Source organism: Diadema antillarum, unplaced genomic scaffold, assembly GCF_040938485.1.
Source record: "Diadema antillarum isolate AM-2024a unplaced genomic scaffold, OU_Dant_1.0 seq00000798_RagTag, whole genome shotgun sequence".
NCBI lineage: Eukaryota > Metazoa > Echinodermata > Echinoidea > Diadematoida > Diadematidae > Diadema > Diadema antillarum.
In genome coordinates, this window is record NW_027271682.1 from 297,108 (window position 1) to 321,188 (window position 24,081).

General features: G+C 38.8%; 1 protein-coding gene across 3 annotated transcripts in view; it reads left to right on the forward strand.

Moving 5' to 3' along the window:
- Positions 1 to 24,081, forward strand: part of LOC139739347 (uncharacterized) — a 206,430-nt gene that overhangs the window by 175,408 nt on the left and 6,941 nt on the right. For all 3 annotated transcript variants that reach the window (XM_071649962.1, XM_071649964.1, XM_071649963.1), the window contains exons 6-9: positions 10,582 to 10,717; positions 12,226 to 12,336; positions 15,269 to 15,396; positions 19,086 to 19,155. In XM_071649962.1, coding sequence (XP_071506063.1) covers positions 10,582 to 10,717; positions 12,226 to 12,336; positions 15,269 to 15,396; positions 19,086 to 19,155 — 445 coding nt within the window. The remainder of the gene's footprint in view (positions 1 to 10,581; positions 10,718 to 12,225; positions 12,337 to 15,268; positions 15,397 to 19,085; positions 19,156 to 24,081) is intronic.

Genomic DNA, 24,081 nt, shown 5'->3' on the forward strand with positions numbered 1-24,081 from the left:
AATGTGCATTTCCCTTTTAAAGTAGCCCCTCTAACCCTTTCTTGAGAGGGATTTTGGACAGTGTGTACAATGCTATGGGATTTTCTGTGCTAACATGCACGCAAAGCACACAAGGGGTTAAGCGAGTCATATAATGTACTTCTCACTAGTTGCGCCACTTATATTTCTTCCCTTTTCGTAGGAGTTACCTCCTCTGGGCCCATACGCCACGACCCCTCCCCATTCGTATCACCCTCTTCCCCCCCCCCCCTCCCTCCCTCCCTATCACTTCACCCATTCGCCATTCCCTCCTCTCGTGCCTTCCTTCATTCCATATCAAGGCATTCCACATCCACTGCATCCTATTCCCATTATGGACAGGCAATCGTTGTAATCGTAAGAGACAAAGTAGCGCGTGTCTTCAATCTATTTTGCACTCGCCTGGGATTGTGTTGCTTTTTATTCTTCCCTTTCTTAGAGTATAAAAAAAAAGAACTGGAAAAAATACCTCACGAAGCGTAATATATATTACAGCTATGGGCATATTATATTCGCATAGATTTGCAGCTCCGCCGTAGCACATCACGCTCCGAATTTCTTATCAAGTGTCATGCTATCGCTCGAAAGATTCACACGAAAAAATGGGAAATCCAAGTCTCAGGAAAGCACATCCCATGTCTCATTATGACGTAGTGAAGATAACATAGTGACTTGTGACGTGGTAGTAGAGGGCCATGATCACCTTCAAGAACGATGCTTTACAACATTTTGACACGGTTACGGTTAAGCTTAGCGCCGCTTATGATCTCATGGTTTTGTTTTGTTTTAGGTATCAGTTTCTAGCCCAAGCCATAGCCATAGTCCAGGACTGTGATAGCACCGCAAATTGGTAGGGTTAGCACTGCAGTTACAGTGCTACGAAAGCCAAGGAGAACAGAAATAGGACTATTAAAGGAAACCGACTAAAACAGTTTGGGCTGCATCGATCCAAGGCATGACGGTCATGAATATTCATTTCCACAACGTGGACGCGATGACGTTTGAAATACGCATTAGCAAGATACTTACTTCTCATGAATATTCACAATGCGTGGATATTCCGTGAGAGCAAGCACGATTTCTCGTTATGCCCTCGTTGCGTCGATAGTACGGTACTAAGAATACGAGTGAGAAAAAGGGCTGAGGATATTCCGAGGACAAGGATAGAATGGAGTTAAGGGTAGTACGGGGCTAAGGACAGTATGGAGCCAAGGATAGTACGGGACTAAGGATGGTATATATACGGGGCTAAGGATAGCACGGGACTAGGGTTAAGGATATAGTTCGGGGCTAAGGATAGTATGGGCTAAGAAAAACAAGTGTACAAGGGGCTGCAACATGTTCAGTTGCATTACTTTTTTCCTGTGGCACTGCCTTTGATTATCATAATTTACGATTTAAGCCTGATAAGGTCACTGAACATTGATTACCAAGTTTGTTTGGTTTTTCAAAGGTTCTGATGTTTCGGATGATATAAGTCGTCCATTTTACCTTCGCCCCCCCCCCCCCCCCAAAAAAAAAAAAAGATTACACGAAGAACAAAATAAGTAAAAGAGTTCATAAAACGGTTGATATACGTTCAAGATATTCAATCCATCACTTAATCCTTTACGTGCTCTGAGTGTCAATGGACACAATACTCATTGCGTTCGTAATACACACTTTCCAAAGTCCATAACACAGAAAGGGTTAAACAAAATGGAGTCCGAAACACGAAAACCATGAAAGCATCGGTATATAACACAGAACTAACCAGCGAAAGTATTTCGTATCAAAACTGCGCAAATTTGTTTTCCAAATGCATTCGGATCCAATAAAGCACGTGACACGACGGAATACAAGAAACATGTGCTTTATTACCTTTCCCGGCACAGAAGGGGCAATTTCAAGCAAGTTAAACAGACTTCGAAGACGCTGGATCAGAAACTTAATCTCGTGTCATGGAAATGCCCCTGTCGGCCTCACATACAAATCCATTGCGTCGTGGGTCCTTCGTGCCCGCCAAATAGGGGTCAGTTCTTCGAATTGTTTTCCAGTCGTTTCGACGGAAATAGCACGGCATGCCCTACTCTTTACCGCAGCATACAGTTTAGCCATCAATAATGTCTCTCGTGCTGTGTCGGCGGCCCATAAAAGCTGGGTCAGTGGACTTGTGTGTAAACATCTCCTTCGTGGGTACACACATTTCTGGTTTACTTATACCTGAACCTGGTTGTTGCTTACACGTGGCTATTGGTCCGATCTAGATTAATGTTTAAACCACTGAGCGTAGAAGTTTTCAAGTTGAAAGGCATGACTCGAATGACCATTAAATCCTCCACGATATCGACTGGTTTTGATAAAGCTAACTTCAGGCGTTCGTGACGGTTATCGCTTATTACATGAAATAGGCAACTCCTATCTCGGATGTGTGGTTTTTTTTTTGTTCCGTTTTCAAATTCCTTATAACAATAAACCGTGAATAGTTCAGTTTACCCGTTGATTAATCGAGGTTCGTATTCTATTTCTTCTTGTAGCAAACATGATCATTAAAAAAACACACACACTAAGAAAACGGAAATAACTTTTCGATATACATCTGATGCCCAAACACAATTAGACTTCAAACCTAGACTCGAAACAGGTATAATTCACAATTTTTCTTCTGACAAATCAAATTCCACAACAAAAGCTGGAGTGATTGGTTGCATCTATCCTGATGAAAGAGGAAATTGTAAAATATATTAAGCCCCGAGAAATCATGAAAACACGGAAATTACTTTTTTTCAACCTGAATGGCATTATAATCAGATTTTCTCGAAACTATATGAAAGAAATGAAAACCTATAAAAGTGTCTTAAAGGTACTTTTGCAGTGAGGATTTCGTAGTAGTCGTAACAAGTCATACCTCGTTTCAATAACTTTTACACACAAACGATCTTGTCCTCTTGTTGCATTATACAGTTTTGAACACCCATATATAAATAGCATTGGACAATGGCCAGGCATGTAGGGAGACGCACCCTGGTGATATAGAACTGGGTCAGCTCATGAATCTCCCCCCATAATCCCCATGGCATGGTAACAATAGCCACCTCGTAGTCTTCTCATACAGTCTCCTATTTGGCTGTTTTCTTCTGTGCACACGCATTGTTCTGGTTGACATGAAAGATAAAAACTATGTCATTGCCGGTTATTCTCTTTTTGTTTTCTGCTGTCACGACGTCAAATATGATTTCATGAAAAGCCTGATGAAATCAAAGGTGGTGTTGTATTGATTGCATGCGCAACTACTGGCAACATTTTTTGTTTGTATTCGATTTCTTTTGCGTGCAGATTTTATTCTTAAACAGATGTTATTCAAGAATCACATTGATGGCAATCAGTTGTCCTTTGATACCAGATAGTCAAATTTCTCTGATGGGAAAACCACAACTTAACCTACGATCCGTGTAGATAAAGGCAGAATACATATTATGTATATCTCTTGCCATTCATAGTTGTCGTCTTGTTCGGGTGGGCTTCTATTTTTTTTCTATTATAATATAATGACAATGATTTGGAAAATTTGTTGAAGTTTTTCTTTCTTTCTTTCGTCATTATAATGAGAGCGTGTATGTTATCATTTCTTGTGAACCTAGGATTTATGCCCATTGCATTTCATTTTGAGGTTCAGAGCAAAATCAGGTACATGGCTACAAATTTTTAGTACTTCTTTCTGTTTATGACGTCACCACTACTCATCGCTTCTTAGTCGGTGGTTATCAATGTCACGTGTTTTTACCCTTGTCTATAAAGACGTCTGCAGAAAAAAATTGGCCATCATTAGATCTTCGATTCATTTTGGAGAGAAAAAAAACAAAGCAAAACAAATAAAGCTCTGCTGTATACATAGAGATAGATATATAGAGCGATTGATTTCCTCCGGTTTCCGTGGCAACGTCAGTTAGTCTTTAAAAGATAATCAGAGGTCATGATTTCAAGAGCTTTGAGCTGATTACTGTGGAAACGGAGTGGTTGTGTGCCATCTCACGTGGAAGACATCATCATTTGCTGAGATACCCAGTTGAAATCGTGGGTGAATCAATTGGCGATTTTCATCATTCAAAAACTCAGAGCCGAAAAAAAAAATAAAGCAAACTAATTAGTGCGATGGAACGACCAGTTGGTTTAGAGCAGGTCGTTGATTGTTATCTCCCGGTTGTTTTATGACCATGGACACAATAGGAAGACCCGCAGAAATATCGACAGCTCAAAACAGCTGCTGCAAGGCGCCCGCTACGAATGCCTTCGCACAAAAAAAAGTATATGTTCTTTATAAAGCTGGAATTGATCACGTGAAATAACAAAATTGCTTATTTAAACGTTATGACGCCATTCCTGTTGGATACAGGGATTAGTGTCTATATTTACGCTCAAAATGTTTACGTACGACCATTTATGTGGTAAAATGACTGCCAGTTTATTTTGTTTTTGACAGCAGGCGCTTGACTTATTTATAGAACGACTGGGGATATTATTTCCCGCTGGTGCACATAATATTCCTTACTTGATGCGAAGAAATCTTCTGGAGATGTGAACACCACGACTGATCGTTCAGCAGGATAGCTCGATTCGCAGGATAGCTCGATTCGCAGGATAGCTCGATTCGCAGGATAGCTCGATTCGCAGGATAGCTCGATTCGCAAGTGTACAAAGCAAAAGGCGTAAATGCATGACCTGCCATAGAACAACGTTCTAGAGCCGGTCTCTTAGACGACGATTAGCCAAATTTAGTGGAAATTTATAAGAACATGAAACGGAAGGATAATCTTACCATCGTAATGGAACACCCCGTATTAAAGATAAAGATTATGACTTTGGAAACATTAACTAGCAATACCTTGCAGATACTAGCTCGACCGATTAAGGAAGTTTTGGTGTTTATTTATAGATGGTGTGTTTTATAGCTGTGCCACTTCGATCGATTTGGCCGTCATGAAAGTAGCAGATAAAAACTAACGTTACCATGGCAATACTAATACTAATAAAAGAGAGCATCACTATATTTCGTCATCGTCATCTCTAGATCGCTGTGTGTATTTTCCATCAACATCCTCATGTCATGTAGAAGCTCTACCAGGACTTTTTACTCGGCAGTAATTTCGAGATGTATTTACCGTTGTCATTCTTTTGAGTATGCCGATCCATTTTTCCCCAGAAAATAATCATTATGCATAAAAATTGACGATTTGCATCTGATAATTGTAGGATCTTTGATACACAATGTGAATGACTGTGAACCGTTAAAAAAATAGAGTCTTTATTTAATGAATTTAGAGAAAAACATAGATATTCAACTAGATAAATTGGCATGTATTATCACGATCATGTTACAGAAACTGCACTACGAATAATAATTGCAGTACATTGTCACTTATGATGGTCCCAAATTTCGACATTCGTTGTATACTAAATTACAACAAACTTACAGTTTTTATACACTCAAACTTAATAGTACGGTCTGCTATGTCGAAATATTGGATCCCGTGAGATTTTCGTGCCAAAATTGATTTTTTTAGCTAACTTGGTCAATTTGGGGGTGCTGAATCCAAAAAACTTTGGTTCCATTTTTTTCGACCACGTCTTCAGCCGCCATTTTGAATTTCAAAATGGCCGCCATAGCAAACTGTATTTTGACCCAGATCTCATAATATGCGCATCATGGAAGGTTCAAATTTGATGTAAAAAGCATGTTTATAATGTCAGACATTGTGATACACCATTTCCTGATATTGTAGATTGTTTTGATACAATTTGAGGGCTGCCATCTTGAAATTCAAAATGGCCGCCATAGCTAAATGCACTTTTACCTGTATCTCAGGTTGTAAGCATTATGGAAAGTATAAATTTGGGCCAAAAAGCATGCTTATGATTTCATATATGCTAATATATACATATTTGTTTTAAGTGATGGATAATTTTGGTTGGCGGCCATCTTGAAATTCAAAATGGCCACCATAGCAAATGTAATTGGACCTATATCTCATATTGTATGCATTGTGTAAGGTTCTAACTTTGGCAAAGAGCATGCGTTTGCTATCATACTTTCTGAAACATCTTTATCTGAAATGATGGTCCATTTTGATATCATAGGTGGCCATCTTGAAATTCAAAATGGCCGCCATACCAGAATGTATATTTCGACCCGTATTTCATGCTGTAAACAATACAGAAAGTTCACATTTCGGGCATAAACCGGGCTCATGATGTTGAACATTCAGATGTACTTTGATCCCCTCCCTAAAATTGCAGATCATTTTTGAGGCTGCCATTTTATCATTCAAAATGGCTGCTTTTCAGCTAATATCTGTGGTCGACAAGCAACTTTTAGGCATATCAATGTTTATGGTGGTGTACATTGTACATCATTTTACAAACACAGACACACACACATAATCATATACATTCTCTAATAATGGATTATTCGCATTGGCTGCCACTCATGAAATTCAAGATGATTTCGACCCATATTTGGTACTGTAAGATCTTTACCCTGCAAACTCAAGCATGCTGGAGCACTTTCATGTAGGACCTATGTGTAAGTCAATCACACCAATAAATAGTGTTATCATTGCATAGGAGGGACTGCTTCCTGTAGGTACACTGCCATGTTGAAATGCAAAATGGCTGCCATGGGAAACATTCCTTTAAGAGCATTGCATTTGGGTAAAACTTGTGAATGGGAAATCATGTGATTCTGGTGTCAAAGCAAATGACTTTCAAAAGTGCCTCAATAACTGTGTCTGGGTGACTAAATGCCCCCATTTAGACGATTTGGTTGTAGAATTTAAATAAACAATATTAGCCGTGTACTAGAAAATTTATTGGAAATTTACTTTAATGTCTTCTAGGCTCATTCCCTGCATGTGTTCTTAAAGTCACAGCACTTGTATATAGGGCTGTACACAGGGGAGAATTGGTTCTAAATTCTTCCAGAAACAATGACTTTTGCATTTCTTGTCATTATTATGAACATGATAATGAATAATGGCTACCGTTGGTGTAGGAAGCTCAAAGCATTTAATTGCACAGTTTATGTATATCCGCTGGAAATAACTACAATGTACCATATTAAATTCCCCTGTATAGTAGAGGCACAAATTAGCTTTTGAAGGTTTACAAGGTTTGTTCTCTGGATGTGTTGTATCAAGACTCTACGAAAGCAAAGCGGGAGATTGTCCAGGTTGAAGTCATCCATGCCCAACTTCTGGAAGGCATGGACTGTGTCATTCGATATTCTGCATGATTCAAGGCTTAGAGAATTCTTGATCCATCTGCTCTTTGAGACATCCTCAAATTTTCAACTTCATCCTGTGCCATGAAAGGCATGACCAAGCAGACCTTTGTTTTTCGCAACAATTTGCAGAACATAATCTCTCAACATTGTCAATTGTACTTAATCATCTCCCCTTTTCCAGTGATGGAGCAGACAACATGCGATGCAGTATTAAAAGTAAAGCAAAGATCCATTAGGAGAATGACAATGTCAGTGTCTATACGTAATAATCATCAATATCTCTGAAATTCCCTGTTGCTCTTGAAGTAGCATTTAATACATGCAACGGAATGAGTATATCTGCTTCCTCATTGTGACGGGTGACAGCTCCCATGGCATCTTTGATGAACCTTTTGTTTCTTTTTTCCCCCCGTTCTGTGTCAGATGGAATTGACTGATCAGTATTTCAACTTTCAGGCTGATTATTTGGCTCAGTTTTGTGGGTTTCTAAGGCATGGGTATGAAAAATGAACCTTTGTTAGTCAGAATGAGGAGAAGGCCATAAATTGTGAGATGAAGAGTGATTGTGGAATTACTTGATAGAACAGCAGAACTTATAACTTCCGATAATTGTATCCTCCAGTAATGACTGGATAATGACAGGTCTATCAGACTGTTGTACCGGTAGAAGTGTTATAAGAAGGTAGTGGTCTTCTTAAGCTTAGTGACTTTTGATCCAATCTTACATCGTGTATTTCAATTGCAAGAGCTGAATGACTGGCCTTTCTCATATTATCCCAGACAGATTTTTTTTTTTTAATTCTTTCAGATACAAATTCTTAGTAAAGAACATGAAAACATCCATTTTCATCTCTTTCTAGAATATCCTCCTTGAATGTTTCCGATACCTGATTGCCAAACACCACGTTCATCAGTTTCAATGCAGTGATAATTTTTGAGATTACCCTCGTGTGATGGAGTTCTAAATTGTTGAGGAATTCTTATGCATCCAAAGTGCCACAGAACTGAGCTATTATTGCTCCTTGGTAGTTTTAGAGTCACTGGCGGTACAGCAGTAAGCATCTTGGAAGCCTTGATAATTGAGGATGACCCACACAAGGGCAATCAGGAAAAACCTACTCATTGGCATTCCTTACTCATTCTGTGTTATTCCAGAAATACATCCAGCAATTATGAGCTCCCTGATGAGTTGTTTTATTTTGTGGTCAACAAACAAGCTTGTGAATGGGATGCCTGGTAGGGTGACCGTGGCATTTCTTGACATTGCGAGACTTTTCCGTGTTTGTCTTCATTCTCTCAAGGCAGCATCAAGTTTTTGAAGATCACCTTTAATTGTATCAATGCTTACTTTTGTACAAATATTTAATAACTGGGATTGAATGTAACTATTGACGAGGTTCCACGAAACCAAATAATGTTTTGCCTGAGAGGCAAAAACAAATCACGTGTAAGCGAATCACATACCCGCTTGGCGCTATTATGGGACGTGGGATGTAACGCTTACACGCTTGCCCACACTTATGGGAAATGGTACGGGACCCCTCCCCTCCCCCCCCCCCCCACACACAAAGTTTTTGCCCCTCAGGATGGCTTGATGACATCATTGGAACCTCGTCCTTACAGTCTGAATTTATGGCGGCCATTTTGAATTAAGAGATGGCTGTCGTTCTGCGTGACCTGAACGTGAATTCGGTCTAACTAAGACAATTTTGGCAAATTTATCTAGGGCGCTTACCACAGTATCATATGTTTTTCTATGGCCACCATCTTGAATTTCAAGATGGTGGCCTATCTAATGATCGACAATAGGAAACAGCTTTATTGGAACGTTGGGCACCACTAGCATGTCTATTACTGAGAATTTGATGCTCCTACAATAATTGCAACATGAGATATGGGTAAAAATGCTATGGCGGCCATTTTGAATTTCAAGATGGCAGCCCAGAAATTGTATCAAAACAAGCCACAATAACAGAAAATGATATATCAGAGTGGCTGACATCACAACCATGCATTTTGCACCAAATTTGAAGCTTCTACAATGCTCACTGCATGAGATATGGTTCAAAATACCGTTTGCTATGGCGGCCATTTTGAAATTCAAGATGGCAGCCTACAAATTGTATCAAAACAATCCACAATATCAGAAAAAGATACACCAGAGTGTCTGACATCACAACCATGCACTTTGCATCAAATTTGAAGCTTCTATAATACTCACTTAATGAGATATGGATAAAATTACAGTTTACTATGGCGGCCATTTTGAAATTCAAAATGGCGGCTGAAGACGTGGTCAGAAAAAATGGAACCAAATTTTTTTGGATTCAGCACCCCAAAATTGACAAAGTTAGCCAAAAAAATCAATTTTGGCACAAAAATCTCACGGGATTACATAGTAGCCTCTACTATAAGCTTTAACATGAAGAACTTTCAAAGTACTCTGGAGATGTTGATATCCAGAATTTGTAAATAATTCAAAACAATTCGTTACTTTGATTTGTTCTACTTGGCCTGGTTGTTGATCAGGTACAATTGGTATCGTCTACAATTCCTAGTTTTCAGTGTTTTCTTATCTCTCGCACCTTGCAAGTATACCCTCATTACTTTTCAGTTAATGCCGTTTTTATGACAATCTTGTCGTTGCAACTGATTGACAAATTGCCCTACATCGACGTAGTTGCAATGGAAACATCTCGACGGAAGAATTTCATGAATTTGAATAATCTTGTCGTTGTTGTTCTCTTCATCTTGCTCTGTTGTGTGTTGGTGTGTGCACGTAATACGTTTGTCATGGAGTACGTGTGTGCGTAAAGTGTGTGTGTATGTGTTTGTGCGTAGATATGTTTTTAGTTTTTACTTTTATTGTGTATAAAAAGCAATGCACAGGAAGAAAGTACTTTGTAAATTGTTTCCAAAGGAATGAAAGTATTTGAATTTATTATCCAATGCAATGATGATAATGATTGTACACGTTTGGAAATATGAAGTCACCATGTTTACGAAGCAAGGATAAATGATGCGAATGTTTTGTTATGCCGTTCAGAAATACCACTTTAGATTAATGTCCTCAACTCTGTAGAGTGATTTAAGAGTGTCGTATCACTGCACTTATGATGTAAATGTCATTTTGTATACGTGGGATTACCCAGTTTGTTTGTTTGTTTGTTTGTATGTTTTTGTTACTGTTTGATCTGCATGGGACGAAATTGATGTGGGGAGACATGTGTATTTATGACTGAATGTCTGTCTCCGTGACGTGTTGAGTATTCTCACCTCTATCCCATTCCTTTGGCCTATCACAGATATCACGACAAAGACAACAGTGAGATTCTCAACGCTATGTGGATCGTTTCCATAACATTCCTGTCAATTGGCTACGGTGATATGGTCCCCAACACGTACTGTGGTCGCGGAGTTGCCGTCATCACTGGTATAATGGTAAGTCACCATCTCTCATCACTGGTATAATGGCAAGAGTGAGAGATGAGTATAAAGAGATGGAGACATAATAATATATTATACAAACATACTGATGTGCATGAAAACACACTTATGCATTCATTCAAAGAAAAAATTAGGCACCATCAGTATTTTTCAGGGGGAAAAAGAGTGAACCTACATCATGATACAGAGTATGTTAATTTTACATTTATGATTTACTTTGATTCGGACAACCCTTAAGCTTTGCTTATATACATTTGCTCCTTTGTGCGTGTGTGTGTGTGTGTGTGTGTGTGTGTGTGATGCTTTTTAAGTTGTTCTTTATTTTTTGTTAGATCATCTTTTTAGAAGAAGGATCTCGATATTTTAATGAATGTGAACGTATTCTGCACTCATTTTATTTTTCAGCAACTTACTACATGGTAGAAGAAATTACCTGGAACGGGGAATGTCAGCTGTTCTGTGCCTTTATCATCGTTACCTTTCGTTTTGTATTTTTCTGTAAAGAATTTTGCTTCTTGTGAAATCTAGACACACTCGTACGGCAAAGTCGCGATAGGCTTAGAGGAGAAACCACGCATGGCATGCAGATAGCGTCATGTCGAAGAGCATTCCCAAAATGGCACGCCGTACTTAATGGAAGCCTTTCCTTAATCCTGCCTGAGCTTCCAATTTTCCATAAACGAAGGCTGTGCGTGGAGATGACGTTATCAAGCCCAGCATCTACGCAAAACTTTAAGATTGCTTCCCAGTTTTTCTTCTGATTTCGTATTCCTGTTCAATATTCTCCCTCCCATCCTCTCTCCCTTTCTCTCTTGGTCATATTTCTTCAGCGAGATTTACCCTATACTTATAGAGAATTTCATCTAGCGTCTTACACAAGGCGATAGTAATAAAACAAGTTTTCTTCTTTAAAAATGTACGTGTTCGATTTCGATATGTGTGATAATGTAAATGTCAGTGTTATTGCTACTTTGTTGTTTTTATTATCGCCATTATCGTCTTCGTCGTCGTCATCATCACCATCACCATCACTATCATCATCATCATCATCACCATCACCATCATCATTACCAACATCATCACATCACTATCATCATCATCATCATCATGATCATCATCATATCATCATTATTACAATCATCATCATTATCATCACGATCATCATTGTCACCATCATCATATCATGACCATCATCGCAATCACAATCACCATCATCATAATTATCTTCATCTTCATCATCATCGCCATTATATCATCACCATCACCATCACCATCACAATCACCATCACCATTATTTTCATCATCATCAACATCATCATCACCATTATCATCACCATCATCATTATCATCATCACCACCATCATCACCACCATCATCATCATCATCGTCACCACCACCATCATCATCACCATCATCACCATTACCCCCATCATCATCGTATCTACTAATCCTGTGACTGAGACCTTGAAATCTGTGTTTGTGCATCATGTCTGTTCTTGCAGGGAGCGGGTTGCACTGCTCTCGTTGTGGCAGTGCTAGCAACCAAACTCGAGCTGAGTAGAGCGGAGAAACACGTCCACAACTTCATGATGGATAACCAACTAACAAAAAGAGTAAGTACGAGCAGGAAGAGAAGGAGGAGGAGGAGGAGGCGGAAGATGAGGATGGTTGCCATGGTACCCTGGTGTTAACTGTTACTGTAGGAAGCCATACGCACCCTGAGCTATCTAGAGATGGGCACGGTGGAGATCAGTTCAGAGTATCTTAGAAATGATTTAGTCGATGGTTAAATCCATAGGAGGCAATTTCAGTTCAGTTTATTTCATCGCAATTCTGAGATCAATGGAAGAAAACAGAAACACGCAGATATGATACAAGAATACCACATAGTGATAAGGTAAGCAGTAATTGTGGATTTTAGTGGAGCAGAATTGGTAATCGGGAGTCATCGACGACAGTTGAATACATTGCACAAGGTAACGTATCATTGTAAGGTCTAGTATATAGGGACATCGTTCACTTACACTTTATATCAAGCTCGACTATAATAATATGTATGATTAGATACAAGCATCACACATACACACAATCACACACAGTACACAGCATGGACATTACTGCAGGCCTTCGGATTTACAGTTGATCATGAAATTGAATCGACATAACTTGCAATGCAACCTCTTATCACATCAGCAACGAGAGAAAAAGGGAGGGGACGGCAACATTTGAAAATGGTGTGTGGTTCAAAATTGGTTGATTATGATGATTAGATGGAAACGTGCAATGAAGGGGAAAATAACAAGTTTTACGCTAATCACCATTCCCCTACACGTTTGTTCAATTGTCCACATGACTGTACACATACATTGATAAACTATACAACACAAACACACACCTGCATACATAAGATGGGCATTCATACACACATACACCGTTATATATTATGTATATATGTATATATATATATATATAGATATATATATATATATATATATACAAACATACATACATAATATATACCTGCATACATGAATATACTCGTGGATGACTGTGGAATGAATAAGTGTATTCCTCGGTATCCTTGTAAGGTCAAAGTTATGTTATGATTGGAGAAGAGTGTTGAGAATAGGTAGATAATCACCATCTACCTCTTCCAATCGTCCTCCCTCAATCTCCCCCTTTATTTCCTCTTTGTATCTTTCTCTTTCTCTCTCATTGTCTTTTCACTTGTATTCCCTCCTCCGTTTCTCTCTTGTACACTTTCTCTCTCTCTCTCTCTCTCTCTCTCACTCTCTCTCCCATTCGTCCTATTACTATCAATTGTTTCCTACTTCTCTACTTGTAATTCATTACATGGAATATTAAACAGATCTTCTTCTTTTTTTTTTTCTCATTACCACTTACCTTTGAATGCATTCACAATAGTTGTTTCCTGAGAGTTTGTCCTCGGCGATTTAAAATTCCCCTGGGGCTTTGCGCTGCACATAACAACGAGAATACTCTGTCCTGGGGGAGGGGGACATTACGCCTCGACTCCTTCTGACTCCGTGTGTGTGTGTTTGGTGGGGGTGGGGGAGGGAGACTTCTTCATGACAATGATTCGAATTAGACAGAATTCTATCGTACACAACCTGTGACCTTGCTGGTTCATTACGGTAGCTACTCGGAGATGCGTTGGGACTAAGCAATGCCAAACCTTGCTTTTCAACTCGAGATAATCACTGCCACTGGGCATCAAACATATCGTATAAATTTGCCTCGAGTCCGACGATGAAACCCAGTCTGAAATAAGTATTGTTGTTGTTGCTGCCGCTGCTGCTGTTGTTGTTGTTTATCAGTGGATAGGAATACAGGAGCTATTTTGGCAAGAACATAGCCGTATGAATCGAGCTCCCACATTCCATTGTTAATGCAATGCTTTATAAGCCAAAGAACGGATGCACTTTCTCCTTCTCGTATACTTATCTGGACGCAGTGCAGTGTTACTCCAGAAACAAACCCATATCGAGTCATTATTTCGAAGTTCGACATCACGCGCTTGATTCTGCCTTGATATACGGTCTCAATCTATTTTGTGTTAGCATAATGAGAACAACTCGCATTTTATGGAGAGCCAATACAGTCCTGTCAGGTTGATTCTCACGGAATTGTCTCTAACGGAAACAGCCCTTTCATTTGCCATTGTGAATTGCCTTGTCTACACGCCAATTGACAATAAGGAATGCGGGCCGAGTTTGGACGCTCAATTCCGGCTTCTGGCTAAACACTGCGGTACGGAAAGAAAAGCACAGCTGAGACCCTTTGAGGTTTGAAAGCTTTCAGCCAATTTGAAATTCAGATCGAAAATATTTTTAGTACATGACATGACAACCAGATGGATCGCCCCAAGCTTTTGGGGAAAAGAAAACTGCATAAAAACGCCAAGACTAATTGATAGATTGGTGAATATCTAAATAGAATTATACGAATAAAGAAATTAGACAATGAATAAAAAACGGAATTACACTAGAAAAAAAATAAGAAAATCCAAATATGTTGTTTGTGTAGATTACCTATTTTGTCTCATCTGTGTTACTGCATTGGACAGTATATTCTTCAAAAACCAATTTGAAACATTGTTGTCATATACATACAAGGGACCTGTTTTTTATGAAGAATTACGATTGATCTTATGCTCGATTTATTGAGCGTTTCTCAGCGAATCGAGCTTAAGGTCAACACTGATCGTGAGTCGGTTTCACAAAGATAGTTATGATAGAATTAAATGGCAGATTTAATGGTACATTGAACGCAAATTTTTTTAATCACATCAATTTTAAGATCAATCTTACGATCAATCTTTGTGAAGCAGGCCTCTGTTCCCACTTCGGCTCAGGTGATGACACCTTTTGAAGTGTTCAATTGATGCGTGTTACAAGCTGTTTCCAAGGATTCCATTAATGTGATCCTCGACTCTCTAATGATATGCAACGTTACTTCATTTTCAGTGGAGAAATTAGGTCAGGTTGTCCTATTATTGCACTCTCTTTTCCATTTCTCTTGCAGTTAAAGAATGCAGCTGCCAATGTACTGAGGGAAACCTGGTTAATCTACAAATACACCAAACTCGTCCAAAACTCGAGCACAAGAAGAATAAGAAAACACCAAAGAAAATTTTTAAATGCGATTCATAAGTAAGTATTGCCCTATTTTCATCATCTCAGATATCATGCCAGCATATTAGGAAGAATTGATTAAATCTCGTAATAAATTTTTTATTACGAGGATCGCTTTCAGTCATAACTATGGATGTGTTATAATTGCAACAGGGATAACTTGATAGGATTTGAATATCACGAGTAACTATTTTGGTTGTTATTGATACAATATATAACTTGATGAAATCTTTGAAGGCTTCCGTCGTGTCCGTGGTGGTAGAACGTCGGGTGGTAGAAGGCTTCACGGTGCACCACGTATTCTTTCTGGAGTATGTGAGTGGCCCTGAAAAGGGCCTACCCAATCCCGACGTTTCGGCAAGCATGTTCTCGCCGTTCTCAAGGGAATAACTTGATATCACTTCCCCTTTGAACAAATGTTAGTTCATCTGAGGATCATGGCATTCCTTTGTTTGGTGAGGTCACCAATATTTATTAGTATACATCTTTTCGGTAACTGATGCCACTTTCTCTGGTATCCAAAATCACACTTATTGCATAGTTTAGTTGGTTACTGTAACCCTTTTATTAACCCTTCATCCGATCCCCACGACGTCTTGAAGGGTGTAAGCAAAGGCCCTTGTTGGGTACCTGTATTTGCTTTCTGGTAAGCAGTGACTACTTTGATGGTGATCATGTGACTAGTTTATTGAGTGTCTACTACACCCAGCTGGAGCTGTAGGACGATAGGGTCTTCCCTTTGTTTGATCAGAGAGGTGGATTCACCTCTCTGGTTTGATGCTAGTGAGCTCCAACGATATCTTTTTGAAGAGTAAATAGCAAAATTTTGATCCCATTTACTATCACCACTGGGCACCTGAAAATGCATTCTACTTGCACCAGGAATAGTAAGGCACTGTCCAAAACAACACGTATACGTTTCGGCACTAAATCCGCAAACGTGATACCAGAAAAGACTTTACCCTTTGGCGTTTATTCATCTAAACGAATCTTTATCCCTGGTCGAATGGCGTATTGACAGGGTATCTTCTCTATGCGGCATGTATATCTATCGCTAAGAAGACACTCGAGAAAAAAAAATGTCGTACTTGCTGTAGTGTTGCCGTAGTGTTGCCGTAGTTATCCAGGTAAATGTTCATCTCACCACGCTGAGATACCCATCCCCGGAAGTCGACCCCTTTACCCCGCGTAATGGGGAAAATGCCTTCCGGCCATTGCCGAAGCGAGATGCCCATGCCAGTCCACTCCACAGTGTCCTGCTCTCCTCCTTGTAAACTGAAGCCTGGCCTGCTGCTTTCTACGCCCACAACTTTTGCCATGTTTTGAATATTCAAACACCCGTTTTTTAGGAGGAGGAGGAGGGGGGGGGGGATGGGAGGAGGGGGAGACGTTCGCAACCCGGGCTTATCTGGAATCAACATCATCCATGCAACCAAACTGTTCAACATTATGAGTACTGTATATGTATCTCGATGTAGTTATGATAAACTTGCTCTAACTACATACTTGTAGATACTGTAGTAAAAAAAAATAGATAAATAAGATACGGCCTGATAATACCTTGGTATCATTTTTAGTGAAAACGCCATTCTCTGAGATATCCCCGCCCTTGTCAGGTCCTCAGGTACACAAGTATGAACCTTGGTCGATAGGGACAAAGAAAGCTGGAGGGGAAAGAAAAGCTGCAACATTATGCACCATGCAAGAGTCAAACACGAGGTCTCTATATAGGGTCTCTATGAGTCTGAAGCCTTATTCACTACACTCATGTCCCACGTGACACTACGCAGGCCATCAATTGACTCCATAATTATCAGAGAAAGTTGCTATGATGGCAGGGTACTCCTTCTTGCAAAGGCAGGTGTCATCGATTGATTGATTGATTGAATTTATTGCCATTTCATGGGTTGAAACACCCTGATCAAGAGGGGTCCACGTACATACATAAAAATGGTAAAAAGCAGATAATACATACATCTTGAGTAAAAGCCAAAATCATGCATACACAACAATACATATACACAGAACGATACTAGACACATAAAACAAGCTTTTAGATTCAAAAGTTAAATACATGTAACACAACTGTAACAACTAATTTTTGGCAGTTACACCTTGAAATGAATAAAAAACAGTTGGTACCATTACAATCCCTAAGATAGGTTAAAACATATAATATACTGCACATCATTAAAAAAATATGGATTTAAAAGTACATCAGACAACAATTCAAGTAAAAGTCACGCAGAGAGTACACAACTTAAAACATACTTCCAAAAACGAAATACTATATTGATGTAAATAAAATAGAACCATATAAAATAAAATGATAAAAACACATTTCAGATTAACAACGGAGCAGTCATAAAACACAGATACAATGAGTCAAACATAGTTATGAAGCAATAAAACATCTTCAGTCAGTGTATTTACATAACGCTTGAATGCCTCCAATGACATGGACGGAGTTACCGCTCTTTCAATCTTGTGCCACAATTTAGTGCCTCTATAATATGCGAACCTACGCTTACAATAATTGGTTTTGGGTCTAAGAAGCTTCAGCTGAGAATATCCAGAACGTGTATTGTAACTAGCGTCACGAGGAATAAAGAGTTCACTGATGCACGGGGGACCAATCTGCCTCACAGCTCTAAAGAGAGAGTGAGCTAATTGTTTAGACCTGCGAACGTTTAAACAATCAAGATGTAAAGTGTTATACAAATTATTCGAAGAAAACATAGAGTAAACCTGCAAAACAATTCTTAGAGAACACTTTTGAAGAACCTGCAATTTATCACAGTTACGTTTTCCTGTATTCCCCCAGACTACATTACAGTAATCAAAATGTGACTTTATTATAGATTTATAGAATAACAGCGAGGCACGGAAATCAATCACATTACTCTCTTTAGAGGATATATATATTTTGCGACTTTCTTATGAAGATATTAAATTGACTTGAGCATTCCATTGCAAATTCTCATCTATTACTACTCCCAGATATTTACATATATTCTTTCTCTGAATCATATAATCATCAATAAACACATTCATATTCCTGGCATTTGATTCAATTTTCTTTAAACGTGATGGTGTACCAAGAAATATAAGTTCACATTTCCTCTTATTCACAAATAATTTGTTATTCGATAGCCAGTGCGATACCAAAACAAGATCCTCATTTAACTGTTTAACAATTTCATCAGGTTTCTTTGCAGAACAAAATAAACAAGTGTCATCTGCGTAAAGCGACAATTCACTATGCTTGACAACAGAAGGCAATTCATTCACACATAAAGAAAAGAGGACAGGTCCAATCAGGGATCCCTGTGGTACGCCACAGTTTATACCTTCCTTATCTGAAACAAAACCATTCACACATGTATATTGTGTCCGGTTCGACAGATAATTTTCAAACCATCTTACAGCATTTTCAACGAAACCATACATTTTTAATTTTCTAATTAGAATAGAATAGTTTACAGTGTCAAAAGCCTGTTGTCATGGCAACAAGAAGACCCTGCTTCCTGATTGGCTGTTGCTATACAAAAAAAAAAAGAAATATTCCAGCAAGAATCGTCTCCTGGCATTCTATATGACATGAGACCCTTAGGCTTGCTGGCGGGCACCTTCGATGGAAACCTAACTCTAATGATTGTTCAAAGGTTTACCTGAACCCTAATTCTCCACGACATTGTGTTTTACAGATTACGAAAAACGAAGATGGATCAACGAAAGCTAGCTGACGAGGCTAGTACAGTAGTAGATATGGCAAAGGTAAGAAATCCTCGCTTTAGCTTCGTGTCATTTGATGTGCCTGTTTTACAGCCGTTTATACCGTCCTTGTTTAAATTATCCGGTTATCTATACAATGTGACCGAATATTTTCTTTGCATACAATATGCGTATTCAAATATCTTATTTACTTGAAATGCGTATACGGTTTATACACGCAGTTTCCGGTATCGTACAAATCCGCCTCTTTGTCTTCATTGCAGTCTAAATATCTTCTCTTACAATACTTTCTTTGTATTTCTCGTTGGCGTGTTCGTAATTATGTTGAATACTCCCTTTACGTCCCCTTGTTACTATTTAAAAGATGAGATTCTATCTGTAAATTCACATTACGTACCAGAAAATTTTCAACTAAACTAAGTAAAAAAAAATGTATAATCTATAATGGACAGGGTTTTGAGAAAATGTGTGTGAAACTGTGATTTTGTCTGGAATGTCTAGAGCGCAAGCATTGGTGTAGACTGGCTGAATACATTTTTTTTCTTTTTTTTTTCTTTTTTTTTTTTGGTGAGAATGAATCTAGACGTTGGAGGAAACAATGTGCGTGGTCAATACGTATTGTGGGCTGTAGTCGTAATCCATCTTCCATTTTGTCTCGGTATGGCGCGTTACCGCGTGCTCAACATGAGTCTGTATCTGTCCATGTGGTCACTCGTCTTCATTTTTTTGTCCTCCATCCATTGCGTGTGTTCATCAAATTCAAATGGAGTCCGTAGTCGCTGAGAAAGAAAATATGTAGCATTGGTATGCACGAAGGCCGTTGATTGCACACTAAATGTGTATGCACCCTGGCTGATCTCTTCTGCCTTTACATTACACGTGTAGTGTGTCACAAACCTGTCAAGATCTTCGTTTGGATGAACGTGCGATGTCCAACTAAAAGCTAGCCCCCAGAAGCGCGTGTCAAGCGACCCATTGCGATGTCTTTCTGCATCATTTCAGCGCTACTTCAGGGACTTGTTTCATAAAGAGGTTTGCAATCATTGTAAATTGCAATAATAATCTGTGGTTGTTAAGGTTGTAGCCAGAAAACGACTGGTTATCCTATAGCATTATTTTGTGTTGTTCCTGCAGTAACTGCCATTACTGCAATTGTCAACAACATTTGCAGACGTCGTTATGAAACGAGCCCTACAGCGTAAATCAAAATCGTGCATGACGCAAAAACTCTTTGAAGACACCTAGCCCGTGCGTTCATATTGTTTGCGCAGTGTTTTTGGTTCGTAAGCTTTTATAATTCGTGTTTATACAACAGCTGTTATTATAATTATGTCCCATTTAGTCTTTTACTTCTTCTTTTTTCTTCTTTCTTTTTCCTCAGTTTTTGAAATCAGTGATCATACCAGTCGAATTTCGTGTATTATAATACTCTTCTATGAGCATGTTCGGTACATGATAATTCCTCTTTATTATCACTGAATGTTGAGTTACAAGCATCCATCAGTGTCTTAGCCATCCATTTTATTATGAAGATCATTTTACAGCATAATCATTCTTTGATACCATTTTCATTGCAAATCAACTCATTCTAAATTTTTGTTTCTTTATCTCAAATGTTCTTCATGTGAAAAGATATTTGTATTTAAAATGACTTCAGCATGCAAAAAAAAAATGAGCTGTGGTTATCGGTTTTTTTTTATTTATCATTATTTATCTATTGTCGTAAACAGTAGTTGGTTCAATACTGACATTGTATGTATTACACTCTGCACATAAATTGATGAGATGACCACGTCAAAACTTTTATGAAAATAATGGACAATCCTTTTGAGTTCATTTTTTATTCTTGTGTTCATTTCACATTTTACTTATACACATTTTCATGTTCATCTTGAAACTATCATTATATCCATTTTAAGACATTCACATATTTCCATAAAGATGGATATTACTAGTGATGTCTTTCAAGCATCAAATTATACTTTGAATTACATAGCGGTCACCAGGTATTACTTCTTCACCTTTAAATAAATATTGTGTTTGATATGTTTTTACTTAAAGCATTACAAAGGGAAATTTTTCTTGGAATTTTTCGTTTATTCTGTGAGACATCACTGTCTTTTGTACAAAGCTATACTGTCTAAAATGAGTGAGTTGTATTCTTTTTGCTTTTGTTTTTTTTTGGTTGAGTACAAGTTGCCGAGGCCATAATCCGATGTGGTCGGCTGGGCGAAGTGACATTTATTTCTTTTTCTCGGTCAACCGATCCTTAAAATTCTGCTAAGAGTAAATATGATATAGGGAGATGTGTGTAGTCGGCTAGATAGTATTCAAAGCACCACAAGGGGAACATGGCGCCGAGACTACCCGCGTTCGTCTCACACGTATGACCACCTTTAGTCGACCAGTCACGCGTATCTACGTGAATAAAGCCGTGCAGTCAGCCAGTTAACATCCGTGAATGACATCTCCTCGGTCACAGTTAAAGCAGGTTAAATCCTTATTTGGGCAAGCAACCTTGAGTGCTTAACCAAATTCATTGTGTTTTTCCAAAAAATGGCCGAATTGAAGAACTGTGTCAGAGAGTAAGGGAAATAACAATTATTCTGCAGCATCTTTTATAAGTCCGTTCACGCGCGTTAAAAGTATTATCGTAACCAAGATTTTGCAAGGATATACGCCGTTGGTATTTGCCCAATATAAAGTTTGGTCTCCATTATATGTGTTTGACTCTACCCCAAATGTTTGCCCCCCCCCTTTTTTTTAACTAAAAGAATTCATTCTTTGTGTTAGGTTTAATATTAGCTCTAAAATCTCTGAATGGTATTTACCCGGTAGTCCCGTTGTTGATGACATTTTGCATAACTCTCTCTTCCACTGTTGGAAATTTCACAGGCATGATATCTTGGGTCGTCGACAGAAAGCTTCGTAGTCTAGTCTTGATTTATTTTCAATCTACAGTCAAGAATTGTATACACTATGAGTAATGATTGAACATGGCTGCCCTTTAAACTGGACTGATCTGGATGTGAGAAAATAAAAAATGAAAATGGAGAAACCAATCTTATAACAGTGATGCCATTTCACATCGAGCTTTAGTAGTCAGGTGCCACTTAATCAGGGTGTGTCATATCCATTAATGATTAATGCATCATATCCATCGATTCATGTTCAACAGGTTAACAGAGAGAAGAAAAGAGGATCATACAGTGTATCCTCAACTGAATAGTGAATAGTTTAACTCGGCCCGTACGTGTTAATGTTTAGAATATCACGCAGTTCATGTAACAGGTTCTCTCTCAGTGTTATATCCTTCCAATCAGGCATAGCGTACTGAAAGCCTTTATACACGTTGTCACATCATTGAACCACCAGTCTCGTTGTGGTACTGCTCTCATTATCATAATACGTTGTGTATTCGGCCTGACGAACACCCCCCCCCCCCCCCCCCCCCCCCCCCCCATTGCCACCAACCCGCGCCCGAACCATTCCGATGTCATTTTATGCGAGCGAGGGGAGCCTGCCCGCGGTCGGGCCGAGCCGCCGATTCTCGGCGGAATCAAAAGCTAGGTGTTGCACGGTAATTTCTTGGCGATGTGACCTTTCGCGAGCCGCATAGCTCGGGGCCTGCAGAATACATCGAGGGATGCTTCCACACTGCTAGGGAGAGCTGCATAATATAGCAGATAGCACCTTCCACTTTCGTGTGGTTGCAGCATAAGCCTACGTGGCTCTGCATCCGTTTATAGATATTGATATCTTTCATTTGACGTCCCTAAGACTCTACAAATTCCATATCTAAAAAAAGACAGAAAAAAAAAACAGTTAGGATTCCTTGTCATTCATGAAGAGTCCATGTCAATCAAACTGAGAGAGATATTTTCCCCCTTCATTTCTCTCTCACATTGATGGCAAGAGAGCTTTGCAGCGAAAATCAACTTATTTCATTATCTTAACCAACGACCAATCTAAAACATTTACCATTATTTTTCTCCCACGGAAGAAAAAAAAGCAGTGAACCACATTCGCATTGCATTGGAGATAAAGTAGCCTGAGCAATACCCGCATCCTGCGATATCTCTTCTCCTTAAGTCCTGACATTTAGCGGGAAGAAATGTGAAGCAGTCAACGCTGATAATGTGAACGTGGTGCTCCCTCAACATTATTCATTCGTACAGTGACCCTAATATAGCTACCAGCTTTCTCGTTAGGATCTAGCCATACCCTCCTCCGCCAGGCTCGGCTTTTTTTTTCTAATATTCCTCTAACACCGCTCACTCGCTGCTCTCAACGCACCTAAAATGTGGCATTATGAATAACTTATCATCCGCGGTTACACTCACTTGCACACGATATGCTCTGCCTAAGTAGCCGCTGTTTTGTATATAGATTCAGGCACCGGGTAAAAGCAGCCACAGAAACCTTTCGAATAGCTGTTCCTGAGGAAATGTACACTTAACTCTTCAATGATACTCACTCCTGAAGTGTATGATAAAATTTGTCTCCGCTTTATCTTGTCTGTATTTTTTTTTATCATAGCTATTAACATTACTATTATCGTTATTGTTATTATTATTATTATTATTATTATTATTATTATCATAATCATCATTATTACTATCATTAGTGTTGTCATTACTATTATTGTTATTATTATTATTATTATTATTATTATTATTATTACTATCATTAATAGTGTCATTATTATTAGCGTTACAATTTTTTCAATATACATCATCATTTTCTCTGTCTGAGATCACGAAACTAATCATATAAGATAAAACGAAAAAATGTAACCATAAGTGGGGTATCGGGAGCTGGCGGATACCTTTTTGATTCAAGATGGGTATCGATTTTGCGCTCCTCAGAATTGTAGTTTTGATTGGTGCCTATATACAAAAGTATGTATGTTACCACCCTTGGATCATCCTTTTGTTTGATGGACGGATCGTGTTACATCATACACCA